We start from the raw sequence: 26,438 nt of genomic DNA, 5'->3' as shown, positions 1-26,438 counted from the left end.
TTTATGCAGTGGGAGATCCAAAAACTCCCTTAGTCTTTTCTGAGACTGGGGGCGATCCTGAGCTTCCCAGTGGAAATGTTCCCCAAGGGTGTGCAAGGTCTCACCAAAGGATAGGTCCTCAGGGGGATGCAGAAGGGATGGATTCCTCTGTATCAAAATCCTCAAAGGGGGTAAGGGATTGTTGTTCATAGTCAGAATGGAAATCATATTCTTCAGTGTCATGTTCTGATAGAATCTCTGGGGAAGATCCCTTTTCCTTTTGGATGGAGTGGTCTGGTTACCTCTGATAAGAGAGATAAGGTCCTCCGCCATTCTTAAGTTGTTGTGACCAAGCAGGTTGGGCTGGAGGAAGATGGAGGCTAGGAACAGTTTTTCTAGGAGTGGTCTTGCTCTTAGGCCTCAGTGCTTCCAGGGACCTGTGAGTGGCTGTAGCCGGTGGCGTGGTCATCAGTTGTCCGATAAACCTCCTCAGTAGCCATTGCCTGCATAGTGGCTCTGCACCCAACTGCAGAGCAGACAACTGAAATATCGGCAGAAGTAGACTGTTCCGGCGGCCTACCAGACACCGAAACGGTCTCAGTAGAGGCCTGTGAAGGTATCTTGTCAGGCATCAGGGGCTGCGCAGGTGCTTCACTGAATTCTGGAGAGCTGACGACTGGTTTCAGGGAGGAGTCGTCTGAAGGCCTAATTTTATGTCGTATCTCCCTTTCTTTATCTTTTCTCTTTTTGAGAATATCCACTGCAAGCTGACCAACGGATGCCATTTAATAATGCACAGACCTGTCTCCGAAATGTCTGGCTACAACTTCTGCTCTATGACGAATGTTCCTACAGTTAAAGAGGGCGCAGACCTGACATCCGAGGACATTGTGTTCTGGGCCTAAAGTTACACACAGATTATGAAAGTCTTGGTGTGGTATTTGCTTTCCACAACAGACACGATTTACTTTTTCGGACATCCGTTAGTGCAAGAAAAAGATTCCCAACAGGGAACTTGGCTTTAGTCATTTTAAATTTCACTCTGGCAATCGCCAACAGACACACACGCAAACTGCTTCTGCTTCGGGCTCCAAGGCAAGAAAGACTGATTTAATGGCATCAGCTGCCCTGCTTTATACCACTGACTACCTGACGTCAGTCCCTGGCGACTGCAGGAGGGAGAATCTTTACTCTTATTCAGGCCAGCTGAGGGCTACCCAGCAGGGATAACCCGCAACAGTAAAACACAAAGAACATCTTTATCTGATGTTGCTCAACCTGTGGGACAGAGTCCCCAGCTATTCAATACTAGGGTGGCCCTCATGGAAGGATATTCCAAAGCATTGGAAAGCCAAAAACCACCTCTATTCCTAGAAATGTCTAGTTTGTAATGAGAAATAAATATATGAGACCTTGACTAAGAGGTAGCTGCAAAAATATCATTTCACCATAGGTCTGATAGTATGAGCTTAGACGATGCAATCTCGCAACCATCTGGCCAAAGTAGGTTTAGTAACTGCTGTACCTTGCCTAATCTCGGAAAAGGATATAAAGAGCTGTTCAGACCTTTTGAAGGATTCCGTCCTACCCAGATAAAAATGTAATTGCCTACGAACATCAAGATGCAGCAGATATTCTCCTTTGTTCTGGAAACTGGGGAAGAAAACTAGAAGATGAATGGACTGATTGATACTGCTTTCTGTGGCCACTGTAGATAAAAAGGATAGACTGGCCTGTAAGGATACCCTATCCTTATGGAAGATCAAGTAAGGAGGTTTAGCAAGAGAGGGCTTGGAGCTCAGAAACTTTTTGCTGATGTAATAGCTACTAAAAAGGCTTTTTTCCAAGTAAGACACTTCAGAGCTACCTTAACTGCTAGTTCAAAGGGAGGAAGAGCTAAAGCTTGTAAAACCAAAGTAAGATCCCAAGGGGGAGTTGGATCCATGACTGGGGGATGAAGTAAAAAGGTGCCTCTGAGAAAAACCTTACATAGCTTAGAAGAAGCTAGAGAAGAAGAGTATTCCCCAGTGTGGAAATGCAAAATGGCTGTCAACTGAGCCTTCACTATGGAATAGCTGGCTCCATTCTAGAAGAGGAGTAGCTGGCTCTGTTCTGGAAGAGGAAAGCCAGAAAGTCTAAAATCACAGGAACAGGAACCATAAAAGGATCTATCAGCTTCTGCTGAGCCCAAATAGAGAATCTTTTCCATTTGCTTTTATATCTTTCTAGTAGATGCTTTGTGAGCGGATATCAGAATCACTCAGACCGAGGAAGAAAGCCTGGAATGTCTAACCATCACTGAACTGGAGAAACCATGCAGTCAATTTTAAACCTTGATGATACTGACAAGTCTGGCCCGAGGGATGGGACAACAGGTCAAAGTGGTTCTAGAGTCCATGGAAGACCAAGCAGATGAGACAAGAGGAAAGTGAACCAAACCTGGGAAGCCAGAAAGGAGCAAGGAGGACTACTTTGTTCATCTGATTAGCTTTCTAAAGGAATCTGGGAATCGGGGTACAGGAGGGATGCATAAAGTAGACTGGGACACCAAGCATGGACTAGAGCATCTCTCAGGGGCTGTCCCTGAGGCAAGATCAAGGCAAAGAACTTGCTGCATTTGTTGTTGAGGGGAGAGGCAAAGATCGCAGCAAGGTTGACCCCACTTGAGGGGGATCACGTTTGCCACCGACTGGTTCAGAGACCACACGTGAGGCATCAGTGCAGTTCTGTTAAGCCTGTCCACTAGAATGTTGGGACTCCCCTCGGATTGTGCATTGCGACTAGAAAGAGGTTGCTAGAAATCGCCCACTGTCACACTCCCCATTGCTTCTCGATACAGTGGGTAAGATCTAGTCCCCCCCTTGCTTGCTGATGTACCATACTACGGACATATTCTCCATCTGAACTATAATGGTCCCCTGAGGAAGAAAGCTTTGTAGTGCTTGCAATGCCAGAAGAACCGCTCTCATCTCCACGATGCTGACATGCAAATTGGTTTCCTGAAACATCCACATACCTTGGACCATCCATTCCAGAAAATGCCCCCACTACCACCTGGGAGGCACCCATGGTCGGCGCAGCATTTGGCAGAGGAAGGACAAAGGGATGACCTTGGTTGACTTCTGAGGAATGAAGCCCACCAGAGAAGAGAATTTTTGCATAACCATGACAGTTTTATAGGTTAAGCCAGAAAATGCTGATGTAAGTGACCACTTAAATGATAACGTCCACTGCAGGATTTGCATATGCAAGCATGTCAAAGGCAGTAGCGTTATCGTGGCAGTCATAGAACCTAACACTCTTAGTACTAATTTCACTGGAGGGGATGGGACTGCTAGGATTTGGGAGATGAAGTCTCACTGGAGAGGCACTCTGGAGATACAAAAGGCATAGTTTTGGTTGTGTCTAAACGAGGTCCAATAAAGTCTATTGGCTGAACAGGACTGAGCCACGATTTTAGTGTTGACAGTTATGCTGAAAGTGGGAGCCAGATGTAAAAGGTAATCCCTGGCTTGAATGAGCAGATGCCTGGTTGAAGTGGTCAGAAGCCAGTTGTCAAAATAAAGAAATGCATGGAATCCCTGCTGTGTGAGATGAGCTGCAACTACTGCCATGCATTTGGTGAACACTCTGGGGGCTGTGGTGAGACCAAACGGAAGCACTCGGAATTGATAATGACAGACTCCCAGGCTGAAAGGAAGAACATCTGGAGCACCTCTCCATTTTGATATGGTAATACACATCCTTCAGGTCTACTGAGCACATTCAGTCGTCCATCTTCAGAAGAGAGGGGATGGATTGGATCATGACCATCCTGAACTTTGAGTTTTTCACTGATTTGCTCACAGATGTTGGATCCTGAATTGCCCTTAGGTCCCCTGTCTTCTTTAGTACTAAAAAGAACCTTGAGTAGACGCCTGATCAGACTTGGGAAGGACCTCCTGGATACATTTTTTGGAGCAATTTTGTAATTTCTATTTCTGCTTCCCGCTGATTGGGTGGCACATCCGGGAAGCAAGTCTTTGACTTGGGAAGATTCAAAAAAAGGAATCCTCAGGATATGGTCCTTTGCACCCAGTGAGCATCTGTCATGGCAATCCAGGTTTCTGGGTGCAAGGATAAGTGCCCCCGAACTGCCTCCAGAGAAGTGCAGTCTTGCAACCCTTCAGCAGCACTGAAATATTCTGTCCGAGGAAGAATCCTGAGACTCTTGATACTGCGCATCCATCTTTACCCCTGGGACGGCCTTTACCACTGTAACCATTTCCCCCTGCCCATGGGGTGTGGGGTAGGGTGGGGGGTAGTCTCCCAGAGATTCGTGTAAAGGACAATGGGATTTCCTGAGCCACAGTTTTTTCCTTCACGTCGATTCCTGGAGAAAGATCTTTGGGGTAGAAAAATGAATTCTGATGGCAAATGAGATCATTCCATCTTTCTCACTGTGGGAGTGTGTGTCACGAACTGTGGGGCCAAACAGAGATAAACTAAAGGGTGCATTGACAAATGACGCCTTAAAAGGTTCTGCAAAGTCACACAGCCACATCCAGGCATGCCACCTAATGGCAATACCAGAACCAGCAGCCCTAGAGGTGCCATCTGCCACGTGACCAATCAGACTTGTGGACAAATTAGATATTGACTGGAGAGTGGCCATTCTGGAAGAAAAGGCCTTATATTACTCTTCAGACATGGACTCTGGGACCAAGCTAGAGAGTTCTTAGATCAAGTCCGTCTATAGCCTGGTAAAATGGGAAAGCAGTTCAGCACTCAAAGCAAATGTGGAGAAAGCATAAACCCTCTTCCCAAACCTGTCAAAAGCCCTAGACTCCCAGTTAGGGGGATGGAAAGTGGAGCTTTCTTGAGCTACACCTCCGTTTTGGTGGCTGCCACAACAATCAGTGCATCTACCAGAATCCCTTTGATACAGTGGGATTTGTCTAGGGGAGCATTCAATATTTCGTCAGCATGCTTGGGTATGGGCTCTACTGTGTGTCCAGATCCTTCCATGCCCTGCTGGAAACGAACTCAATAAGAGGATATGCTGGGGGGAACACCCAGGATGTAGATGGACCAGTGCTGAAGGCCTCCAAGAGCACCAACTCCTCTGGGCTAGGGCTTTGGGAGGACCATCCACCCTTTTGATAAAGGATCTCTACGATGTCTGCAAAGGAGGTATCACTGGGTGGATATCTAGGGGACCCCTTCCTCTTCCTTGAAGTCGGTGATTGTAGTGACAGATTCCTGTGGGGAACCCAGGTATCTCCTTTTACACCTCTTCTTCTGGGGGACCTTCACAGTAGGATGCTCCAGGGAGGTATCAGAAGAAAAATGGAGTTCCACACTGGGAAGAGGTTGTGGAATTTGCAGCACTGGCTCTCCCAGTGGAAGATGAGGGGCGTCAATAACAGATTACATGGGGGTGGGGATAGGACCTAACAGTGGAAGAACCAGGAAAGTAAAGTTGTGTACACTTGCCATAAATATAAATGTTCGAATGTATTCACTGTTGCAGTCATTACATTTGGGTTATCTGCTTGCAGGTAAGCCATCAGTCGGCCTGATTAAAGTCTTGGGTCCTGCGTTGGTTGCTGTCCCTTCTTCTATGACGTCAAGTCGTCAGGGGTACAAAACATGCAGCAGACACCATTACATCAGTTTTTCTTGCCCCAGATGTCAGGTGCCCCCCTAATGGGAGGCAATTAAATATAAAAGTACAATGATATACCTCCAACAAAAAAGCAAATACACCAAAAAGGCTTTTAAGCATAGCAAAGGAAATTAGAGGTATAGCCAAGAGAAGTTAGGGGGCTGGAGGGAGGGTAACCAGGACTGCAACAGTGAATACACTCGAACATCTACATTTATGGTAAGTGTACACAACTGTACTATGTTCGGGTTTCACTGTTGCAGTCATTACATTTGGGTAGATTCCCAAAGCTATGGTTGGGAGGAGGAATTTAGATAGTATTAGAGCTAGCTATAAGGCCCTGCAAGACTGCAGTGACAAAGCCAGCTCTGGATTTAGAGAAAATTGGCAAATGATAATTCTTGGTGAAAGTATGTGCAGAACTCCAGGTAGCATCTTCTAGGATGTCCCTGGTAGGGATGCCTCTGTGAAAGGTTGCACAGGTAGATGCAGCCCTGGTGGAGTGAGGTCTGATCCCCTGGGGGATAGGTTTTCCATGGTGCTTATAGCAGAAATGAATGCAATGGCTTATCCATTTAGAAATGGTTTGCTTTGAAATAGCCTTCCCCTTTGCCCCTGCAGCAAATGCCACCAGCAGTTGTTCAGATTTCCTTTGAGGTTTAGTCCTGTCCAAGTAAAATCCAAGTTGTCTGTGCACATTTAAGGAATGCAGTATCTGTTCCCCTTTATTCTGTGGACTGGGAAAGAAGGTTGGAAATGAATTGACTGATTAAGAGCCACACTGGCTACCACCTTGGGCATGAAGGACAGATTGGTTCTGAGGGACACCCTGTCCGCATGAAAGAAGATGAAAGGCTCAACTGCCATAAGGGCCTGTAATTCAGATACCCCTCTAGCTGAAGTGATTGCTAAAATGAAAGCTGTTTTCCAAGAAAGAAATTAAGTCTGCAGTAGCAGCTGGCTCGAAAGGACGTACAGCGAGTTTCTCCAAGACAAAGTTAAGGTGCCAGGCTGGGGTTTGGAGCTCTCATGGGTGGTCTCAAATTTGTGGACCCTCTGAGGAACTGCTTGAGCAGTGGATGAAAGAAAGGAGGTTCTGTGTTATAATGAGCTGAAATGGCTGAAGCGAGGATTTTAATGGAGGAAAAAGACAGGCCCTTATGAAGCATCTCAGTTAAGTATTGTAAAATCTGAGGTAGATTGGGCGCTGCTGTGCTCATCCCTTGAGACTGGTTCCAGGCACAGAATCTTTTCCATTTTTTCTGCATAAGATTTTCTAGTACTAGGCCTCCTTGCCTCTAAAATGATATCCATCACAGGTTTACTGAGGGATGGTAAAGTAGAGATTATGTAATTAGCCCGGCTGGAAGGTTCAGTGTTAGAAGCGGAGGGTGCAGAATCTGGTTCTCCTGCTGAGACAGCAGGGAAGGAGACGGAGGCAGATGCCATGGGCATAACCAGGACACACTGCGCAGAAGGGGGTACACCAGTGTTGGTGCGGCCAGTCTGGAGTAAACAAAATCATCCTTGGTTTGTCCTGTTTGATTTTTAGTAGTACTTAGGAGAGCAGAGGCAGAGTGGGGAAGGCATAGACTGATTTTTTTTTCCCAGCTGCAGGACAGAGCATCCACTTTCCAGGCATGTTTCTGGGGAGTCCTTGTGCAAAATTTGGCCAACTGGTAGTTCTGGGGAGAGGCAAATAGCTCTATATCTGGGATCCCCCATTTGCTTGTCAACATGTTGAAAATCCTTGGTTCCAGTTTCCACTCGTGTGGGTCCATGAGGTTTCTGCTTAGTCCATCTGCCAGTGTATTTAGTTTTCCTGGCAGGAATTGAGCTTGTAGTTGCACTTGGTAGCTCAAGGCTGTGTTCCACAATGCCATGGCTAGTCTGCAGAGGGGGGGTAAAAATGCATACCCCCCTGCTTATGTACCACATAACAGTGGTGTTGTCCATCTTTACCATTAGTTGTCCTGGAAGAATGTGGTCTTTGAAGGCTGTCAGAGCATTCTGTACAGCTAAAATTTCTTTTTGATTGATATGCAGGTGCATTTGACTTGGGTTTCATTTGCCCTGAATGCACTTCCCTGCCAGGCGAGCCCCCCCATGCATAATCTGATGGGTCTGTTAAGGTTTACGTGGCAGGGGGTGGTGTGAAAGGTAGTCCATTGTTTTGGTGGCAGGCCTCTGCCCACCACAGGAACTCTAGGTGTAGGCAAGGTATGATAGGAATCATTGTTTCTAGATCCTGAGAATGTTGACACCATAGGCTTTTTAGATACCACTGCAGTTTCCTCATATGCAGTCTTGCATATGGAATTAGAAGAATGCAGGAGGCCATGAACCCCAAGGCTTACAGTATTTGTCTTGCAGATAGCAGGGTTTTTGTGGTCACTTGTTTGAAGTAGACTGTCAAAAGATTGTTTCTCTGGCGTGAGGTAAGCCATCTGGGAAGTTGTATTCAAGCTTGCTCCCAGGAACAAAATTTGTTGACAGGGTGCCAGGTGTGACTTCTTTTCGGTTATGGTGTACCCCAGACAAATTAGAACCCCTTGTACAAAGGCCAGATGATTCAAAAGTATGTCCTGGCTTTCTGCCTGAATTAGACAACTGTCCAGGTATAGGTATATTTGAATATTTCTTCGCCTGCAAAATGCAATAACTGGAGCTAGGCACTTTGTGAATTCCCTGGGCGCAGTAGATAAGCCAAAGGGCAGTGCAGAGAACTGATAGTGCGTGTAGCCTGCTTTGAAGTGGAGGTATCTTCTGCAAGATTCTCTGATTGGGATGTGCAGGTATGCTTCTTTTAAATCTAGAGTTGCCAAGCAGGCATCTTTGCCTAGCGCAGGAAGTAATTGAAGGAGTCAGCATCTTGAATTTTGGAATCTCCAAAAAGGTGTTTATAGAGTAGACAGGTCAAGGAAAGGATGCCATGAATTGTCTTTTCTGGGTACCAGGAAAATTCACGAGTAGAAAACCTTGTCCCTTTTCCTCTTCTGGTACCGGTTGAATAGCCCCATGCTTGAGAGAAAGAACTTGTTTTTGGCCCTCTGCCCACTGACTTGGGGGTAGGTCCAGCCACCCACTTGGTGTTGGCAATGTGTGGAAGTGAAAATCTGTATTCCTGGGACATTATTTAAAACCCATTTGTCCTGGGTAATGAGTTCCCAATTCTTTGCATCAAGAGCAATCCTCCCCCCCCAAAGGGGCAGTCAGTTGACAAGTGCTTAGAAGTTTTAAAAGGAAGTCATTGAGACAGTTTATCATAGGGGGGAGTCTTATTCCCAGATTTGGAAGTGGAGTCCCCCCACTGCTTAGTTATGCGTGTCCCCTGGGAGTGAAACCTGGGGTTTTTGCTGTGTCTGGGTTTGGCTTGAGAAGACCTGGAAGGGGCTGGAAAGGACCAATTCTTAGAGGGCCAGTGCCTACTAAATCTATGAGGCTGAACTTGTAAAAAATCTGTTACAGTTTGCATAGATTTAGCTTTATCTTCCATCTTTTCAGGAAATTCCTCAGCCTTGCTGTCAAACAGGTGGTCCTGATTTAAAGGAGCATCCAACAATTTAGCTTTAACATGATCAGGCAAAGATTGCTCCTTAAGCCAAGCATGCCTTCTGAGCACAGACCCAGTAACAGCAGCCCCTGCAAGAGGCCTCTAATGAATCAAAACCACATTGCAAAGTATGTTTTCCAACTTGTTCAGCAGAATGCATTAAATCCTGTAATTCTTTATTTTCCACACAGTCATGAATCATCATTTTCTGTTTAAGCAGTCCAATAACATGTTGCTGAAACTAACATATGAAACTGGCAGTTTAAAGCCCTAATAGAAAGGTTGCAGAAGTGCAAACCTTCTTACCTCATATATCCAGCGCCCTGGAGTCTATCAGAAGGGGTAGGATCTTTAGCATTAGAAGCCTTAATGCCCTTGGGCCCCTGTGAAATAGTCCCTGGATCTGCAAAAGGATTTTTAAGAAGGAACTTGTGGGACTCAGGGACCCTGTAGTATCTGTCAGGTTTTCTGGGAGCAGGAGGCAGGGAATCCGGGGCCAAACTAGATTCCGAAAAAGCATCAACAATGTCTAGTACAGGAGGAGCAGCTAAAGGCCTATGCTGAGGTAGGAGAAGGAAATCCCTAAAGCCTCTTTTTTGAAACAGAAAAATCCTGGCTTTCCCAGTAGAAGTGCTCCCTTAGAGTATGTAAGGTTTCCCCAAAAGAAAAATCTTCAGGAGGGACAGCAGAGGGAATGGAGTCCTCTGCATTAGAATCTTCATAATTAGAGAAGGCAAATCCAGATCATCAGAAGAATAAAAAAAAAAAAACAGAATCCTGATCAGCAGATTCATCAACTTCAGTCTTAGGCCTCTTGGGGGATTACAATTATTAGATCTTCAGCCATTCTTAACATTTGTTTTTTAGGCATAGAGGCCTGAACATGTGGCCTGGGCGTCTGTTTTTTAGGCATGGATCGAGAATTAGGCCTAAGTAAAGAAGGAACTGTCGGTTTAATATGCAAATCCGTAGGCCTGAATACACCCTCAGAAGCCGGTGCCTGTACAGCGGCTCCGGACCCATCTAAGGTTGAGACATCCACGGGTTCCATAGTTGAAGCATCTCGTGGCATACCAGACTCCGAATGGGTCTCAGTAGAGACCTGCAAATCAGAAGTAGCGGGTATCAGGGGCTGAAAGCGCCTGAGTACCGGCGAACTGGCGACTGGCTTAGGAGAAGCGTCGCCGGCAGTTTTGGACCTCGGCAGCCTGTTTGTCTATCTTTGCGTTTTTCGGAATCCCAATACTCAGATGGCTAACTGATGACATTTCTGGATAATTAAACCAAGAACCGAAATATTTAGAGGCGAAAATATACAGATGATGGATAGTGCGCTGATTAAATAAAACGCAAAACCAACAACAAGGTACGTCGTGGTCAGGGCCTAGGCAAGGAATACAGTACAAATGAAAATCTTTATGAGGTATTTGCTTTCCACAAGTAATGCAATTATTAACTTTTACTGACATCGGTTAAGGAGCAAGAAAAAGTTTCCCCAACGGGGTACTTTGTTTTAGTTGAAGACTTCGGTTCTGGAAAACGAAAATTTCAGGAGTCGGCCAACCGGCACTTGCGAACTGCTTCTGCATCGTGCACCGCACAGCAAGAGAGACTGATGCAATGGCGTCGGCTGCATGTTTTATATCTGACGTCATGGAAGAAGGGTCAGCAACCGACGCAGGACCCAAGACTTTGTTAATCAGGCCGACTGAGGGCTACCTGCAAGCAGATAACCCAAGTGTAATGACTGCAACAATGAAACACGAAGAACATTTCCCTAGGATGGGTGAGAACTCTCTCCACCACCTCGAAGGCAGACGGACTACAAGGATCAGAGAGTCATCCCTCCGAAGCCATCGGAGCAGACCTCTCCCGAACCCCTGCAAACCTCTGCTCAGAGGAGGGAGTCCGAGCCAAACTATCAAACACTGAGGCTCTTAGGGGAAAAGACACCTCCAAACACCTCAGAGTCAAAGTCAAACCCCCCTCCGAACACCCAATGTCTAAAGCTTAGTATCAGAGATGCACTGGGCCCAAAACCTATCGGAGCAGAGTGCGTCAGGGAAACAGTCGGACTCAAAGTGGTAACCACTACCGTATCAGAGTTCACTGTTCTCGGGGCCATCAGATCAGACAATTCCGAAGTACGCAGTCAGATCGGAGAAGGAGCCATGGGATGAAAACAGGAATTTCTGCTCACGGACCTGGAAGGTGACGGAGCCAGCAGAACCCCTATCTGGAACCTGTGCCTTGAGAAATTGTCTCAATCTATCCACCTCACGCTCAGACAAGCTACGGGTAGACCTGATGGAGGAGTATGTATAAAGTGGTCTGGACACTAGCTTGGGGGAGGCCTCATTGGGAGGAGATCTCCATGCCAAAACACCTGGCTCCGAGTAGACAGGAAAAGCACAGGGAGCCAAGGGAGAGGAAACCACAATTATCTGATCTGACAACCTCTGAGGTAATCTGGAGGAAGGAGGCATTATGGGATGGACAGGAGGAGGTTGTGCTTTGAACCTTGAGCTTGCAAAGTGACACAGTTGGATCTGAGATCAGATCAGAAACCCACAGGTCAAGGAATGAATGAAAATGGCAACATCAGCTCCATAATTATAAACATCTTGTTATATTTTAGGAACTCAGATTATGAAGGTACTCTGAGAAATTCAATACCTACTCAATGCTTCACATGGGTTAATTACTACATATATAGAAAATGGCTGGTAACATTAGATGACTGTGGAAAACCAACTACTGTATTAATAACAGATAATTCACAATGAACAGAAAGTCTACTGGAGAAGGGAACTTGGTGTACTTTTAATTAAGAAGGAATCCTAGCTATTAAACCCTCTTCCCAGCATTTAAGAAGACCAGAAATTACTATGGAACAGGGTCAGATTCATCCTCACTAAGGCAGAGTTCCTACTCTGAGCATACCCACAACCACAGTGTGCGCCAAGGGCCATAACCTAAACCATGGAATTTGTTAGCCAGGACAACAGTCCACGGACATACTACAAAGACTTTCTGCAATGTATTGACCCAGTAGGAATGGATATTTAATGCACAGTGTAATAAAACAAATTAAAATTCTACACAGGTTCTTTGCAGACAGCATGTTCAATACGGCATACTAATTTTCCAAACATTTTTAAAAATACAGGAAAACATACTCTCAAGTTCAACTTTGCTCTAAGTTCATGAACTTGTTGCGCAGTAAGATTTGCAATTTCATCATGTTCTATGTAGAAATTCTTCTCAAATGGTGAATATTCAATCTGTAAATTGAAAAAAACAATGAAGATTAATGCACCAAAATTACGTGCAAATATTAAGTCACACACTTAAATGGATAAAGCAGTCACTTTCAGTGCAAAAAACCACAAGTCTAGCAAATAAACCCCAATGTTTTGCCCATTACAAAAGCACGCACGAGTATTCCAAAACAAAATGCACAACTCTACGCACACCACACTTGCCAGACCACGTTTAAATGATCTTCAAAGTACAAGGGCACTTTAAGCCACCAGTTGCAGAATGCCTCCCAGAAAATATGAGTCAGGAGCACTGGCAGTGACATAAGCTACACACAAATCCGACTGGAAAACAAATCACATTGGTGGTATGCAAGCAATGTAGGACAACCATGGACACTCATCACAAAAGCTGAAGCCATATCATATGGCTGACTTTTTACAGTTCTCAGCAATTATATTTGGGTATTGCCAGTCCACTGACCTACAGCAAATCTTCCAAATGTCTTAAAAAGGCTTTGCTTTAAACTACTTTGAGTTCCTCTCTGCCTACAATATCCCATTTTCTCACAAATGGAAGCTCCCTACGAGTGTGTGTGTGTGTGTGTGTGTGGGGGGCTTTCCCCTTACAAAAAAAAAAAATTCCAATTTAATTTTGCCGAATTTTTCAATAAGGTATACTGATTGATGCATTTGTGCTTATATTCAATATTCTTTTTTTTTTTCAATGAAGAGATAAAAGTGTGTATACACCTTTTACACTATAAATACATACATTACATATGTATTTACATACATTACATATGTATTTACACACACACACACACACACACACGTGTACATATCTTTTATATATTAAACACACTATATATATATATATATATATATATATATATATATATATATATATATATATATATATATACACACACAAGTATAACAAAAACACGTGTACGTATATGTGTAAAGTTAAAATATACACACATCTATAGATAGACACACACACAAAGTACAGTTGTGTACCTACCATAAATGTAGATGTTAGAGTGTATTCACTGTTGCAGTCATTACTCTTGGGTTATCCTGCTGGCAGGCCACCCTCAGTAGGCCAGAATTCCAAAGTCTAGGTCTGGCGTCGGTTGCAGTCACCTCTTCCCTGACGTCAGTGTGCCAGGGGTATAAAAGCTGCAGCCGATGACATTTTTTTCAGTTTTTCTTGCCCCAGATGTCAGGTACCCCAAATTGGTAGTCTGAAAAATATGCCAATAAGAAATGCATGCACAAAAATAACATTTCCTTCATCTACAAGCAAATACACCAAAAAGGTTGTATAGAATAGAGAAGTGCAGACAAGTCCCAGCGAAGAGAAGGGGGATGGTGGGTGGGTAACCTGGACTGCAACAGTGAATATACTGGAACATCTACATTTATGGTAGGTACACAACTTTACTATGTTCATAGTGTTTCACTGTTGCAGTCATTACTCTTGGGTAGAATCCCAAAGCTGAGGATGGGTGGCTGGGCTAAACAGGATTAGGAGAGGCTATGAGGCCCTGCAGAACTGCAGTGGCAAAGCCTGCTCTGGACTTAGAGTAGAGAGGCAAGTGGTAGTGCTTTGTAAAGGTGTGCACTGAACTCCAAGTTGCAGCCTCTAAGATATCTTTGGTTGGTACTCGTCTGAGGAAGGCTGCTGAAGTGGCTGCTGCTCTGGTGGAATGAGGCCTAATGCCCTTAGGCACTGATTTGCCATGTTGAAAATAGAAACAAATGCAATTGCCTATCCATTTAGAAATAGCCTGTTTTGAGATGGCCTTTCCTTGTGATCTTGCAGCATATGACACTAAGAGTTGCTCAGTCTTTCTGAAAGCTTTAGTTCTGTCCAAGTAGAAGTGTAACTGCCTGTGTATGTCCAAAGAATGCAGAATTTTCTCACCCTTGTTCTGTGGATTTGGGTAAAAGGTAGGCAAGTGAATGGTTTTGGTTGAGGGCCACACTGGACACCACCTTAGGCATAAATGTATGGTTTTGTCCTCAGAAAAACCCTGTCTGGATGAAAAATGATGAAAGGTTCCACAGCCATGAGTGCTTGTAACTCCGAGTCTCGTCTTGCAGAGGTTATTGCTAGGAGCAGAGCTGTTTTCCAGGATAAGAATTTTATATCTGCTGTTGATGCTGGCTCGAAAGGAGGCAGTCTGAGTTTTTCCAAAACATAATTGAGGTCCCAGGCCGGAAATGGTGCTCTCCTTGGAGGCCTAATGTTTTTGGCCCCTCTGAGGTACTGCCTTATTAAAGAATGAGAAAAGATAGGTGGTTCCGTATTGTAATGGACTGAAATGGCAGACGCATGAATCTTAAATGATGAGAAAAAAGACCTTTGTTCAGCATCTCAGTTAGGTATTGTAAAATCTGAGGTATATTTGGTACAGACATGTCAATGCCTTGTTCCTGGTTCCAAGCACAGAATCTTCCCTTTTTCTGGATAAGATTTTCTGGTACTGGGCCTCCTGGCCTCCAAGATAACATCCATAACAGCTTTTGAAAGAGGAGTGTTCTGAATGGCTACATTATCCGCCATGCTGCCAGATTTAAGGTTCTGAGTTGGCTGTGCAGGATCTGATTGTTTTGTTGGGTCAGCAAGTGAGAGGTTTGAGGCAATATCCATGCTGGACCTTGAGACAAGCTCTTTAGGATTGGGTACCAGCGCTGGCGTGGCCAGTCTGGTGCAATCAGCATCATTTTTGGCTTCTCTTGTCTGACCTTTAGGAGTACTCTGGGAAGGAGAGGCAGTGGGAGGAAAAGCATATGCTGTTAGATTTTTCCAGCTGAATGATAGGGCGTCCACTTTCCATGTTTGCTTGTGATAAATCCTTGTGTAAAATCTCTGCAATTGATAGTTGTGAGGGGAGGCAAATACATCTATGTCTGGGCATCCCCATTTCTTATTATCATGCTGTAGACTTGTGGATCCAGTTTCCATTTGTGGGGATCCATGAGGTTTCTGCTTAGTTCGTCTGCCAGAGTATTTGTTTTTCCTGGCAGGAATTGTGCTTGCAGGTGAACTTGAAAAGCCAATGCTGTGTCCCATAAGGTCACTGCTTGTCTGCAGAGGGGGTAGGAATGTGTACCTCCCTGCTTGTTTATGTACCACATGACCGTAGTGTTGTCTGTCTTTATAAGTAACTGCCCTGAATGAAGCAGGTCCTTGAAAGCTGTCAGGGCATTTTGAACAGCTAGCATCTCTTTCTGATTGATGTGAAGATGCATCTGGTTTGCAGGCCATGTACCCTGAATATATTTTCCTGCCATATGGGCCCCCCAGGCATAATCTGATGCATCCATTGCCAGTGTCCGTCTGGCTGTGGGTAAACTGAATGGCAGACCCTTGTCGTGGTGACAGGCTTCTGCCCACCAATCGAAACTCCTGTTGTAGGCAGGGAATGAGTGCAATTACTGTCTCCAGGCTGTGGCAATGCTGAGTCCAAACACTTTTCAGATACCACTGTAGTTTCCTCATATGCAGTCTGGCATAAGGAATTAGTAGAATGCAGGATGCCATGAAACCCAAGGCCTGCAGGATTTTCCTTGCAGATAAGTGGGTTTTTGTTGCCAATTTCTTGAAGTAAGTAGTCAGATGCTTTTGCTTGTCTGGCGTGAGATAAGCCATCTGAGCAGTTGTATTTAAAGCTTGCACCCAGGAATATTATCTCTTGAGAGGGCACTAGTTTTGATTTCTTTTCGTTTACTGTGTACCCTAGGCCAATTAGTAATCTTTTTACAAACGCCAGATGCTTTAGAAGAGTGTCTTTGTTCTCTGCTTGAATTAGGCAGTCCAAGTAGGGATATATTTGAATTCCTTTTTGTCTGCAAAACGCAATTACTGGTGCCAGGCATTTTGCAAATACCCTGGGCGTAGTAGATAAGCCAAAGGGCAGTGCAGAGAATTGGCAATGCATTGAGCCAGCTATGAATCTGAGGTATCTTCTGCAAGATTGTCTGATTGGGACATGCAGGTATGCCTCTTTTAGGTCCAAAGTTACGAGCCAAGCCCTCTTGCCCGGCATGGGCAGTAGCTGCTGTAGAGTCAACATCTTGAATTTTGGGATTTTCAGGAATGTATTTAGTATAGACAGGTCCAGTATTGGTCTCCAGGTTTTGCCCTTCCTGGATACTAGGAAAAGTCTGGAGTAAAATCCTTGCTCCTGCTCTTGTTGTGCTACTTGCTGAATGGCCCTCATGTCCATGAGGGCTGTAATTTGCTTTTGTGCCTCTGCCCATTGATTGTGTGGCAGGTATGGCATGCCATTTGACCTTGGTATAGTGTGAAAATGGAACCTGTAGCCTTGGGACATTATGTTCAGGACCCATTTGTCTTTGGTAACCATTTGCCAATTTTATGAAAAATGCTACTTTTCCCCCTAAGGGGGATGTCAAAAGAAAACTGCTTGGAACTGATAGAGGAAAGTCATTGGGGTGGTTTCCTGTAAGGTTGTGATTAGTCTTCTCCGGTTTTGGAGGTAGGAGCACCCCATTGTTTAGGCCTGTATGAGCCTTGGGGCTGAGATCTGCCTCTGGGACGCCTGTATCTGCCTCTTTGTGGTCTGTCTGACACTGGAAAGGACCAATTTTTTGAAGGCCAGTTCCTGCTAAACCTGGGTGGCTGTACCTGTAAGAAATCCTTGACTGACTGCATGGATTTTACTTTATCCTCCATTTTTTTCAACACCTCTTCTGCTTTAGTGCCAAAGTATCATGCTGTAATGGTGCATCTAATAATTTTGTTTTAGCATGATCAGGCAGATTCTGTTCTTTTAACCAAGCATGCCTTCTAATAACAACCTGTAACAGTGGCCCTGCAAGAGGCCTCCAGTGAATCATAACCACATTGCAAAGTATGCTTTCCCACTTGTTCAGTTGCATGCAATAAATCCTGCAATTTCTTGTTCTCTGAACATTCAGTATTTGTCAACATTTTCTGTTTAAGCAGTGACATTAAATATTGCTGATATTTAAGCATATGAAACTGACAATTTAAAGCCCTTACAGCCAGGGTAGCAGAAGTGTAGACTTTTTTTCCCCCCATCTGTCTATAGCCCTAGAATCCCTATCAGAGGGGACAGGGTTTTTTGCAGTGGAAGCTTTAACCCCCTTGGGGCCCTGAGATATAGTTTCTGGGTCAACAGCAGGGTTTTTATATAGGAATTTATGAGAATCCGGGACCCTGTAGTCTGTCAGGCTTAGCAGGTGCAGGGGGTAGAGAGTCAGGGGACAGGCCAGACTCTGAAAATACATCTACAATGTCTAGAACAGGTGGAATAGCAAGGGGTCTGTGCTGAGGAAGAAGCAGCAAGTCTCCGAGCCTTTTCTTAGGTTCAGAATAATCTTGGCTCTCCCAGTGGAAAAGCTCCCTCATAGCATGCAGGGTTTCCCCAAAAGAATAATCCTCAGGAGGAGAGGCTGAAGGAATAGATTCTTCAGCATCAGAATCCTCATAGGGAAGCATGGAGTAATCCTGTTCAGAAGAGGAATCAGAGGAAATAGATACCTGATCAGAAGAATCATACTCGGTCTCTTGCCTAGGCCTCATCAGGAGGGGGATGGGAGCCCCTGATCAAAGTGATTAGGTCTTCGGCCATTTTGAGCATCTGTTTTTTAGGCATGGAAGTCTGAGTAGGAGCATGCTGTACTTGTTTCTTTGTCTTTAGAGCTGCTTTAGTCTTTGAAGCTGAAGATGGTTTAATATATAGCTGTGTAGGTCTGAAGACACCATTAGAAGCCGATGCCTGCTCAGCGGCTCTGGACCCATCTGAGGGTATGATTTCCAAGTGTCCAATACCTTGAGTATCCAGAGGCCCAGTCGGCTCCACGTGGGAGTCGGTAGCAGCCTGTGGCTCTGAGGTAGCGGGCGCCAGGGGCTGAGAAAGTGCCTCACTGAGAACCGGCGACTGGCCTAGTAGAGGCTTCATCATCTGTTTTGGACCTCTGATGCCTATCCTTGTCCTTGCATTTTTTGTACACTCCAGTTGTCGGCTGGTCCGACGGCATTATATAATCAAATCTTCGGCCAAAGTAATGAAATGCAAAATCGAACAGACACTTGATAGTGCGTTGGTTAAATCTAGCACAAAACCGACTGCTAGCAACGTTGTGATCAGGGCCTAGGCAAGGAATATAGTAAGAGTGAAAATCCTTATGAGGTATTTGCTTCCCACAAGAAATACAATTGTTAACTTTTTCTGACATCGGTCTGGAGCAAGAAAAAAAAAGTTTCCCCAAAGGGGTACTTAGCTTTAATGAAGACTTCGGTTCTGAAATTCGGATTTGAAAATCTCAGGAGTCGGCCAACCGGCACTTGCGATCTGCTTTTGCTTCGGGCACCGCGCGGCAAGAAAGACTGAAGAAAATGGTGTCGGCTGCATCTTTTATACCCCTGGCGCACTGAGGTCAGGGAAGAAGCGATAGCAACCGACGCCGGACCTAGACTTTGGAATTCTGGCCAACTGAGGGTGACCTGCCAGCAGGATAACCCAAGAGTAATGACTGCAACAGTGAAACACGATGAACATGTGTGTGTAGGCGCGATTATAGGACACTTGGCTGAGTTACAATTTTCTCTGAATGTCAAATAACTGAATTAAAACAGCTAAGACCATTTTATTTAAGGATCTTTTACAGGAATTGCAAATATATCACATCATACAGCAATCATCACCCAACTAAAACAGGTCAAGCATTTTTTGAAGGAGCCCTCCTCCAGTATCGACTTGGGGGTCTTCACCCCACCTTAAATATACTAACGCCATAGTTGCACAAATGTAGAAATAAGTGAAAACACCATATACAGGAAATCACGGTCTATGCACATAACCAGCAGTTATGTATTGTTACCAAATAAAGCAGAACCCAAACTCACCTTACTAAATATGAACCCAAGTATGTGCAAAAAAATCCATGACATACATACCTATCTTGCCACATACACTCCTGGTATAGTCATAGCTAAAGAAACCTGGCTAAATAAAGGAGGAGGAGGAAGAGACCACCCCCCTCCCCCAAGGATCAGGCATGACAGATGAAACAAGTGTGCAGGTGGTATAGCAATCTATAAAAATTCCCTAACCATCACCTTACTACCACATGAAATGCCCAGGGATCCGAATGGAGAGATAAATGAGCAAATAAAGCAGAGCAGAATTGCTGGAATGGAATTCATTATCAAGTCTTGGTAAGTACCTTCATGAGGTGGACCCTGTTTTTCACAAAATCTCACCAAGACAACACTGCTGTATAAACTGCATTTCTATCTAGCATACATCATGGACAGGAGGAGGTTAAGAAAAAAAGATAACTAGATGCACAAGACTCGGGATAAAAAAGTGCCCAATCCTGGTAGGCACACTGGTATCAGGAATGGGGAAAAAAAAAAAAAGTGTAGAAACCTCAAGATATGGAAACACTCCTACAATGGGGCTAGGTCAAGCTCGAGGTAGGATGGCACTCCTGTTGTTGAAGGAAGTAGCAGTCCAAAAAAAAAAAAAATCACAAAAACTGATAGACCAATAAAGAGCTACAGACAACAGAGTGCAGTACTGAAAATGAGAAAGAAATTACAGAGGGTTATTATGCAAGAAGCCTAGAATTTTCAGACAGAACACATGCAAAATGACGGACAGAAATTAGAGGAAATTAAATTAGTTGCACAAGAAAAACTGGCAGAAGACTCAAATAAATGTGTGTTCATTAATCCAGCAGATTTATGTAAAGCATTATACAGACCAACAACCCTTGGGCCTTTTGAAAAAGAAGCGAATGAGAAAGTGCGAAAATATAAAGACCAAACTCTAGAGACTTCTGAAATATATAAAAAAATAAATATGGACATGGGAAAGAAAAAGATCTGACATGGTGCCACATTAAAGCAAAGGAGAAAGGCAAATTAATCGGTACAAAAAAGCCACTCCACATTCGGAGAGAAATACAGGCAAAGGCATCCAGATATGGAAAATTTCACAACACAAAAAAATATCACAAATAGGGAATGCAGAACAGAAGATTAGTAAAGTAGAAGTTAAAAAAAAAAAAGAAGCTGAAGTTATGGAAAAAGTACAGTTTTGTACCTACCATAAATGTAGATGTTCGAAGATCCACATTGCTGCAGTCCTTACTTATGGGTAGTCCGCTGTCCTCGGTCGGCCCGAATACCAAAGTATTAGGCTGACGTCGGTCATGGGCGCACAGCCCTGACATCAGAGCGTCAGGGTATAACAGCGCATGACCGACGTCATATCCTCAGTCTTTTCTTGCCCCAGATGTCAGAAGGCCCTAAAAGAAAGGCCACAGCCAAAAAACAGAGTACCTTCCCAAAAGATATGCCCAACTACAGCCATCACCCAAACCATATAACCATGCTAAGCTACAGAGGGGAAGGAGGGAGGGAAAATTGGACTGCAGCAATGTGGATCTTCGAACATCTACATTTATGGTCGGTACAAAACTGTACTATGTTCTTCATCTCACATTGCTGCAGTCCTTACTTATGGGTAGAATCCCAAAGCAACGGGAAAGGGAGGTTGACAAAATCAAAGCATTAGGAGCTGCTAAAATGCCCTGTAATATTGCAGTGGCAAATCCAGCCCTAGACTTAGAATAAAGAGGAAGGTGGTAATGTTTAGAAAAAGTATGTACTGAACTCCAAGTGGCTGCTTCCAAAATATCCTTTGTAGCTACCCCCCTTAGAAAGGCAGTAGAAGTTGCAGTAGCTCTAGTGGAATGAGGTCTGATTCCAGCCGGAATCTCCTTACCATGATAGGAATAACAAAAAGAAATACAAAACCCAATCCATTTAGAAATAGTTTGTTTTGAAACAGGTTTACCCTGTGAACCCAAAGCAAAAGAAACAAACAACTGCTGAGACTGTCTGAACTCCCTGGTTCTGCTCAAATAATAACGCAACTGCCTGTGAATATCCAAAGTATGCAAAATCTTCTCCCCTTTATTTTGGGGATTTGCATAAAAAGTAGGTAAATGAATAGTTTGGTTTAAGGCCACACTAGAAACCACTTTAGGCATAAAGGAAGGATTAGTACGCAAAGATACCCTATCCTTATGAAAAATCAAGAAAGGCTCCACTGCCATAAGGGCCTGTAATTCAGAAACCCTTCTCGCAGAAGTAATGGCCACAAAAAAGCAGTCTTCCATGACAAATACTTTAACTCGGCAGTAGCTGCAGGCTCAAAAGGTTATAGAGTAAGCTTTTCCAACACAAAATTGAGATCCCAAGCAGGAGTAGGAGCTCTACGTGGGGGTCTTATGTTCTTTGCCCCTCTGAGAAACTGCTTAAACAAAGGATGAGAGAATAAAGGAGGGTCACAGTCATAATTAGCCGAAATGGCTGCAGCATGAACCTTTATGGAGGAGAAGGACAAACCTTTGTCCAATAACTCAGTAAGATATTGTAAAGAAGCACTCAAATTAGGCTTGGAAACATCAAAGTCCTTCCCTTTGCTCCAAATAAAAATCTCCTCCATTTATCAGCATAAACTTTCCTTGTACTAGGCCTCCTGGCCTCCAAAATAACATTCAAAACTTGTTGTGGAAGCTGAGAACCTCCAGAGTCTAAAACAGAATATGCCAGGCTGTTAGATGCAGAGACTGAATTCTGACATTGAGAAAGTGATTGCCCTCCTGAGACAAAAGGTGCGGAATCAAAGGCAGAGGCCATGGAGGCTCTGCCAAACTCCTCAGTAGTGGGTACCAGTGTTGTCGAGGCCAATCCGGTGCTATCAGAATCATGGATGGCTTGTCTTGTCTGGCCTTCAAGAGAACCTTGGGCAGAAGAGGTAGAGGTGGAAAGGCATATACATGAAGATTGTTCCAACTGAATGACAGAGCGTCCACCTTCCAAGCTGTGGGATGAAACCTTTTGTGCAAAACTTTGGCAACTGGTAATTTAGTGGAGAAGCGAACAGATCTATGTCTGGAGTTCCCCATGACACTGTCAACTTTTGAAATACATGAGGATCCAATTTCCACTCGTGAGGATCCACTAGTTGTCTGCTCAATACGTCTGCTAAGGAGTTCTGTGCTCCTGGTAGAAACCTTGCCTGAAGATTGAGGTTGTAACTGAGAGCTGTCTCCCACAAAATCATCGCTTGTCTGCAAAGAGGGTACGAATGAGTTCCCCCTTGCTTGTTGATGTACCACATGACAGTTGTGTTGTCTGTTAGAATCAACACCTGCCCTGGGTGAAGTAAATCCTTGAAAGCCATCAATGCATATTGGACTGCTAACATCTCCTTCAAGTTGATATGCAAATGTTGAAGTCTGGCAGGCCACGTGTCTTGCACCCATTTTCCATTGAGGTGTGCTCCCCAAGCCTTGTCTGAGGCATCTGTCGTTAGAATCTGACTCGCCTCTGGTCGGGTCACAGAGTCCCTTGTTTAGGTGACATTCCTGAGCCCACCACAAAAATTCCTTCTGAATGCAAGGTATTATCTGAATGACAGTGTCTAGATCTTGGCAGTGTTGTGTCCATACATTTTTGAGATACCATTGAAGCTTCCTCATATGCAATTTGGCATTGGGAAGCACCAGAATACAAGATGCCATGAACCCCAAGGCTTGAAGGACTGTCCTTGCAGTCAGCCTGGACTGTAGAGAAATTTGATAGAAATAAAGTGAAAGGCTTTTCTGTTTGTCCGGGGTCAAAAAGGCCATCTGGGAAGCTGTATTCAGTCTCACACCCAGAAAGCACATGTCCTGAGAGGGTACTAGACTGGACTTTGTTTCGTTCACAGAATACCCTAGGCATCTTAACACTACCATCACATACTGTAGATGCTGAAGAAGCTCGTCCTTGTCTTGTGCAATAATCAGGCAACCGTCCAAGTAAGGATAAAGTTGTATTCCTTCCATCCTGAAAAAGGCTATCACTGGAGCCAGAACCTTTGTGAACACTCTGGGCGCAGTAGATAAGCCAAAGGGCAATGCAGAGAACTGATAATGTAAATTTCCAGCTCGAAAACGCAGGTACTTCCTGCAACTGGGCCCGATAGGAATATGAAGATAAGCCTGTTTTAGATCCAGAGTTACCATCCAGTGATCTTTTCCCAACAGAGGTAAAAGCTGTTGTAATGTCAACATTTTGAACTTTGGAATGTCCAAATAAGTGTTGAGGAGAGATAAATCCAAAATCGGTCTCCACGTGTTCCCTTTCTTTGGTACTAGAAACAGGCAGGAATAAAATCCTAGACCCACTTCTGAAAGAGGTACTGGCTGTATAGCTCCCATGTGAAGAAGTAATGAAATCTGTTTGTGAGCCTCTATCCTTTGCCGAGGAGGAATGTCTGGCATACCTGTGAAAGGAGGCAATGTATGGAAATAAAACTTGTAACCTTTGTTTATAATGTCCAACACCCATTTGTCTTGGGTGACTAAAAGCCAGTTTTGCTTGAAGAGAGCTAGTTTTCCTCCCAAAGGAGCTGCCAGGCAAGAAGAATCTGGCAGCTGAAAATGCAGGTCATTGGGCCTGTTTACGAAAGGACTGGCCCCTACCCTCACCAGCAGATTGAGCAGGCGAACTCCATGTTCTTGGCCTGAAGGTACTCTGAGCTCTACCCCTACCACGCCTAGATCTACCCCTAGACTGAGAATCAGAAGAAGGGTACGTCCACCCCTTAGCAGGCCAATTTCTACTAAACTTAGGAGGTTGCACCTGCAAAAAATCTTTAACAGTCTGCATAGACTTAGCCTTGTCCTCCATTTTCTTCAAAACAGACTCCACAGGGGGACCAAACAAAACTTCAGACTGTAAAGGGGCATCCAGAATTCTATATTTAACATGTTCAGATAAATTCTGATCCTTAAGCCAGGCGTGCCTACGAAGAACTGAACCAGTGGCAGCCACTCTAGAAGAAGCCTGTAAAGCATCAAAGCCACACTGCAAAGAATGTTTCCCCACCTGTTCAGAAACATGCACCAAATCTTGCAATTCTTTACACTCTATGCCCTCTGCCAAAGCATCCACTTTAGATTTTAGCTGAGAAAGGAGGAAATTCTGATATTTCAACATATGAAACTGGCAATTTAAAGCCCTCATTGCTAAAGTAGAAGAGGTATACACCTTCTTACCCCATCTGTCCAAAGCTCTAGCTTCCTTATCTAGAGGAACCGGATTCTTTACAACAGCAGCCCTAACACCCTTAGGCCCCTGACTAATAGTTTCTGGGTCCGCCCTAGGACTCTTATAGAGATATTTATGAGCCTCAGGTACCCTATAATACCTGTCCGGTTTAACTGGTGCAGGAGGCATAGAATCTGGATTAAATGAGGCCTCCGAAAAAACATCCTGAACCACATCCAAAACAGGAGGTATAGCCAAGGGTCTATGCTGTGGTAAAAACAAGAACTCCCTAAGCCTCTTTCTGGAATCTGAGTAATCCTGTCCTTCCCACTTAAAATGTTCCCTCAGAGTGTAAGGTTTCTGAAAATGAAAAATCCTCTGGAGGGGAAGCAGAAGGAGTGGAATCCTCTGCATCGGAATCCGAATAAGGAGGAAAATCTTGAATGTCTTCAGTAGAAGACTCAGAATCATCTGAGGCCTGCTCCAAACTTTCCAACTCTGGCTCTACCCTGGGCCTCTTCTCAGGAGGGGGCATGGAACCTCTAATTAAAGTAATCAAATCTTCTGCCATTTTAAGCATATGCTTCTTAGGCACAGACCCTGAAGAACCAGAACTAACACCAGAAGAAGGCAAAACAGACCTGCCCTTAGAAGGAGCCCTAGAAAAAGTAGCAGAAGGCCTAACCCCCTTAGGCATAGAAGGGAGAACAGAAACCTGAGAGGCCCCCTCAGCCTGACCTGACTCCTGTGAGGCCACATCCTGTAAAATCAAGGTTTCCCCCTGAGACTCAACAGAAACTTCAGCCGGATCCACCTGTTCCACTGTAGTCTCTAAAGGACCGGCGTCCGAAACGGACGAATCATCCTGCCTAGGCTTTACAGATTTGTCTTTACGCTTCTTCGTGGAAGCGGGCGTCGGAGGATCCGACGGCATATTATAATTACACCGCTTGCCAAAGACTAACCTAGCGCAATCTAGCCTTCTCTTAATAGTGCGCTTATTAAACCTAGCACAAAACCGGCACCCAATTACGTCGTGCTCCGGTCCCAAGCAAGGAATACAAAGCGAGTGGTAATCCCTATGCGGTATCTGCTTCCCACAAGAAATGCAATTATTCACTTTTTCTGACATCCGGTAAATAACTGAGGCAAGAAAAAACAAAAATGTTCCCCAACGGGGTACTTAGCCCAACTTGGTATCGGTCTGAAACTCCGAAAACGAAAAATTTCAGAAAGCCGAACGGCACTTGCAACGCTGCTTCTGCATCGGACCATGCGGCAAAAAAGACTGAGGATATGACGTCGGTCATGCGCTGTTATACCCTGACGCTCTGATGTCAGGGCTGTGCGCCCATGACCGTCAGCCTAATACTTTGGTATTCGGGCCGACCGAGGACAGCGGACTACCCATAAGTAAGGACTGCAGCAATGTGAGATGAAGAACATCTGGGACGTGAAGGATTTAGTGTACAAAGTCTAACAAGTTATATCACAGCATGATGGAACAAGTCTCCCAAGTAAGTAGAAACAGGAGGAGCAGGAGACATCTGAAGAAATATGGACATGGCAAAGAGAGATTTAAAAAGGTGCAATATTTATGCATAGGAGAAAGCAAAACTAATCAATACAAAAAATATAGGCAAAGGCATTTGGATATGGAAAATTTCACAACAAAAAATAAAACAGAGAGGAAAAGAAGACTAGTAATGGAGAAGTTAAAAATAGGAACCGAGGTTCATAGGTAGCTACTAGGCTATCGGCCCAAGGGCCCACGTAAGCCTAGCCAGCAAGGTTCCATAGCTTATGCCACCCAAGAAAAAAGTTATGTCTTACCATAACATTCCATCTGTATTGTTGATCCTCGTTCAGTCATTACGCATG

The 26,438-nt window shown here is 44.5% G+C and overlaps 1 protein-coding gene across 1 annotated transcript in view; it reads right to left on the bottom strand.

Moving 5' to 3' along the window:
- Nucleotides 1-26,438, bottom strand: part of DDX42 (DEAD-box helicase 42) — a 991,771-nt gene that overhangs the window by 624,065 nt on the left and 341,268 nt on the right. Inside the window, exon 7 of the mRNA XM_044054957.1 lies at nt 12,359-12,463. Within this exon, the coding sequence (XP_043910892.1) occupies nt 12,359-12,463 (105 nt within the window). The remainder of the gene's footprint in view (nt 1-12,358; nt 12,464-26,438) is intronic.

Source organism: Protopterus annectens, chromosome 13.part0 (assembly GCF_019279795.1).
Source record: "Protopterus annectens isolate FY-2018-M chromosome 13.part0, PAN1.0, whole genome shotgun sequence".
Lineage (NCBI taxonomy): Eukaryota > Metazoa > Chordata > Ceratodontiformes > Protopteridae > Protopterus > Protopterus annectens.
Note: the sequence above shows the minus strand (reverse complement) of the source record. Positions and strands in the feature narration are given on the sequence as shown.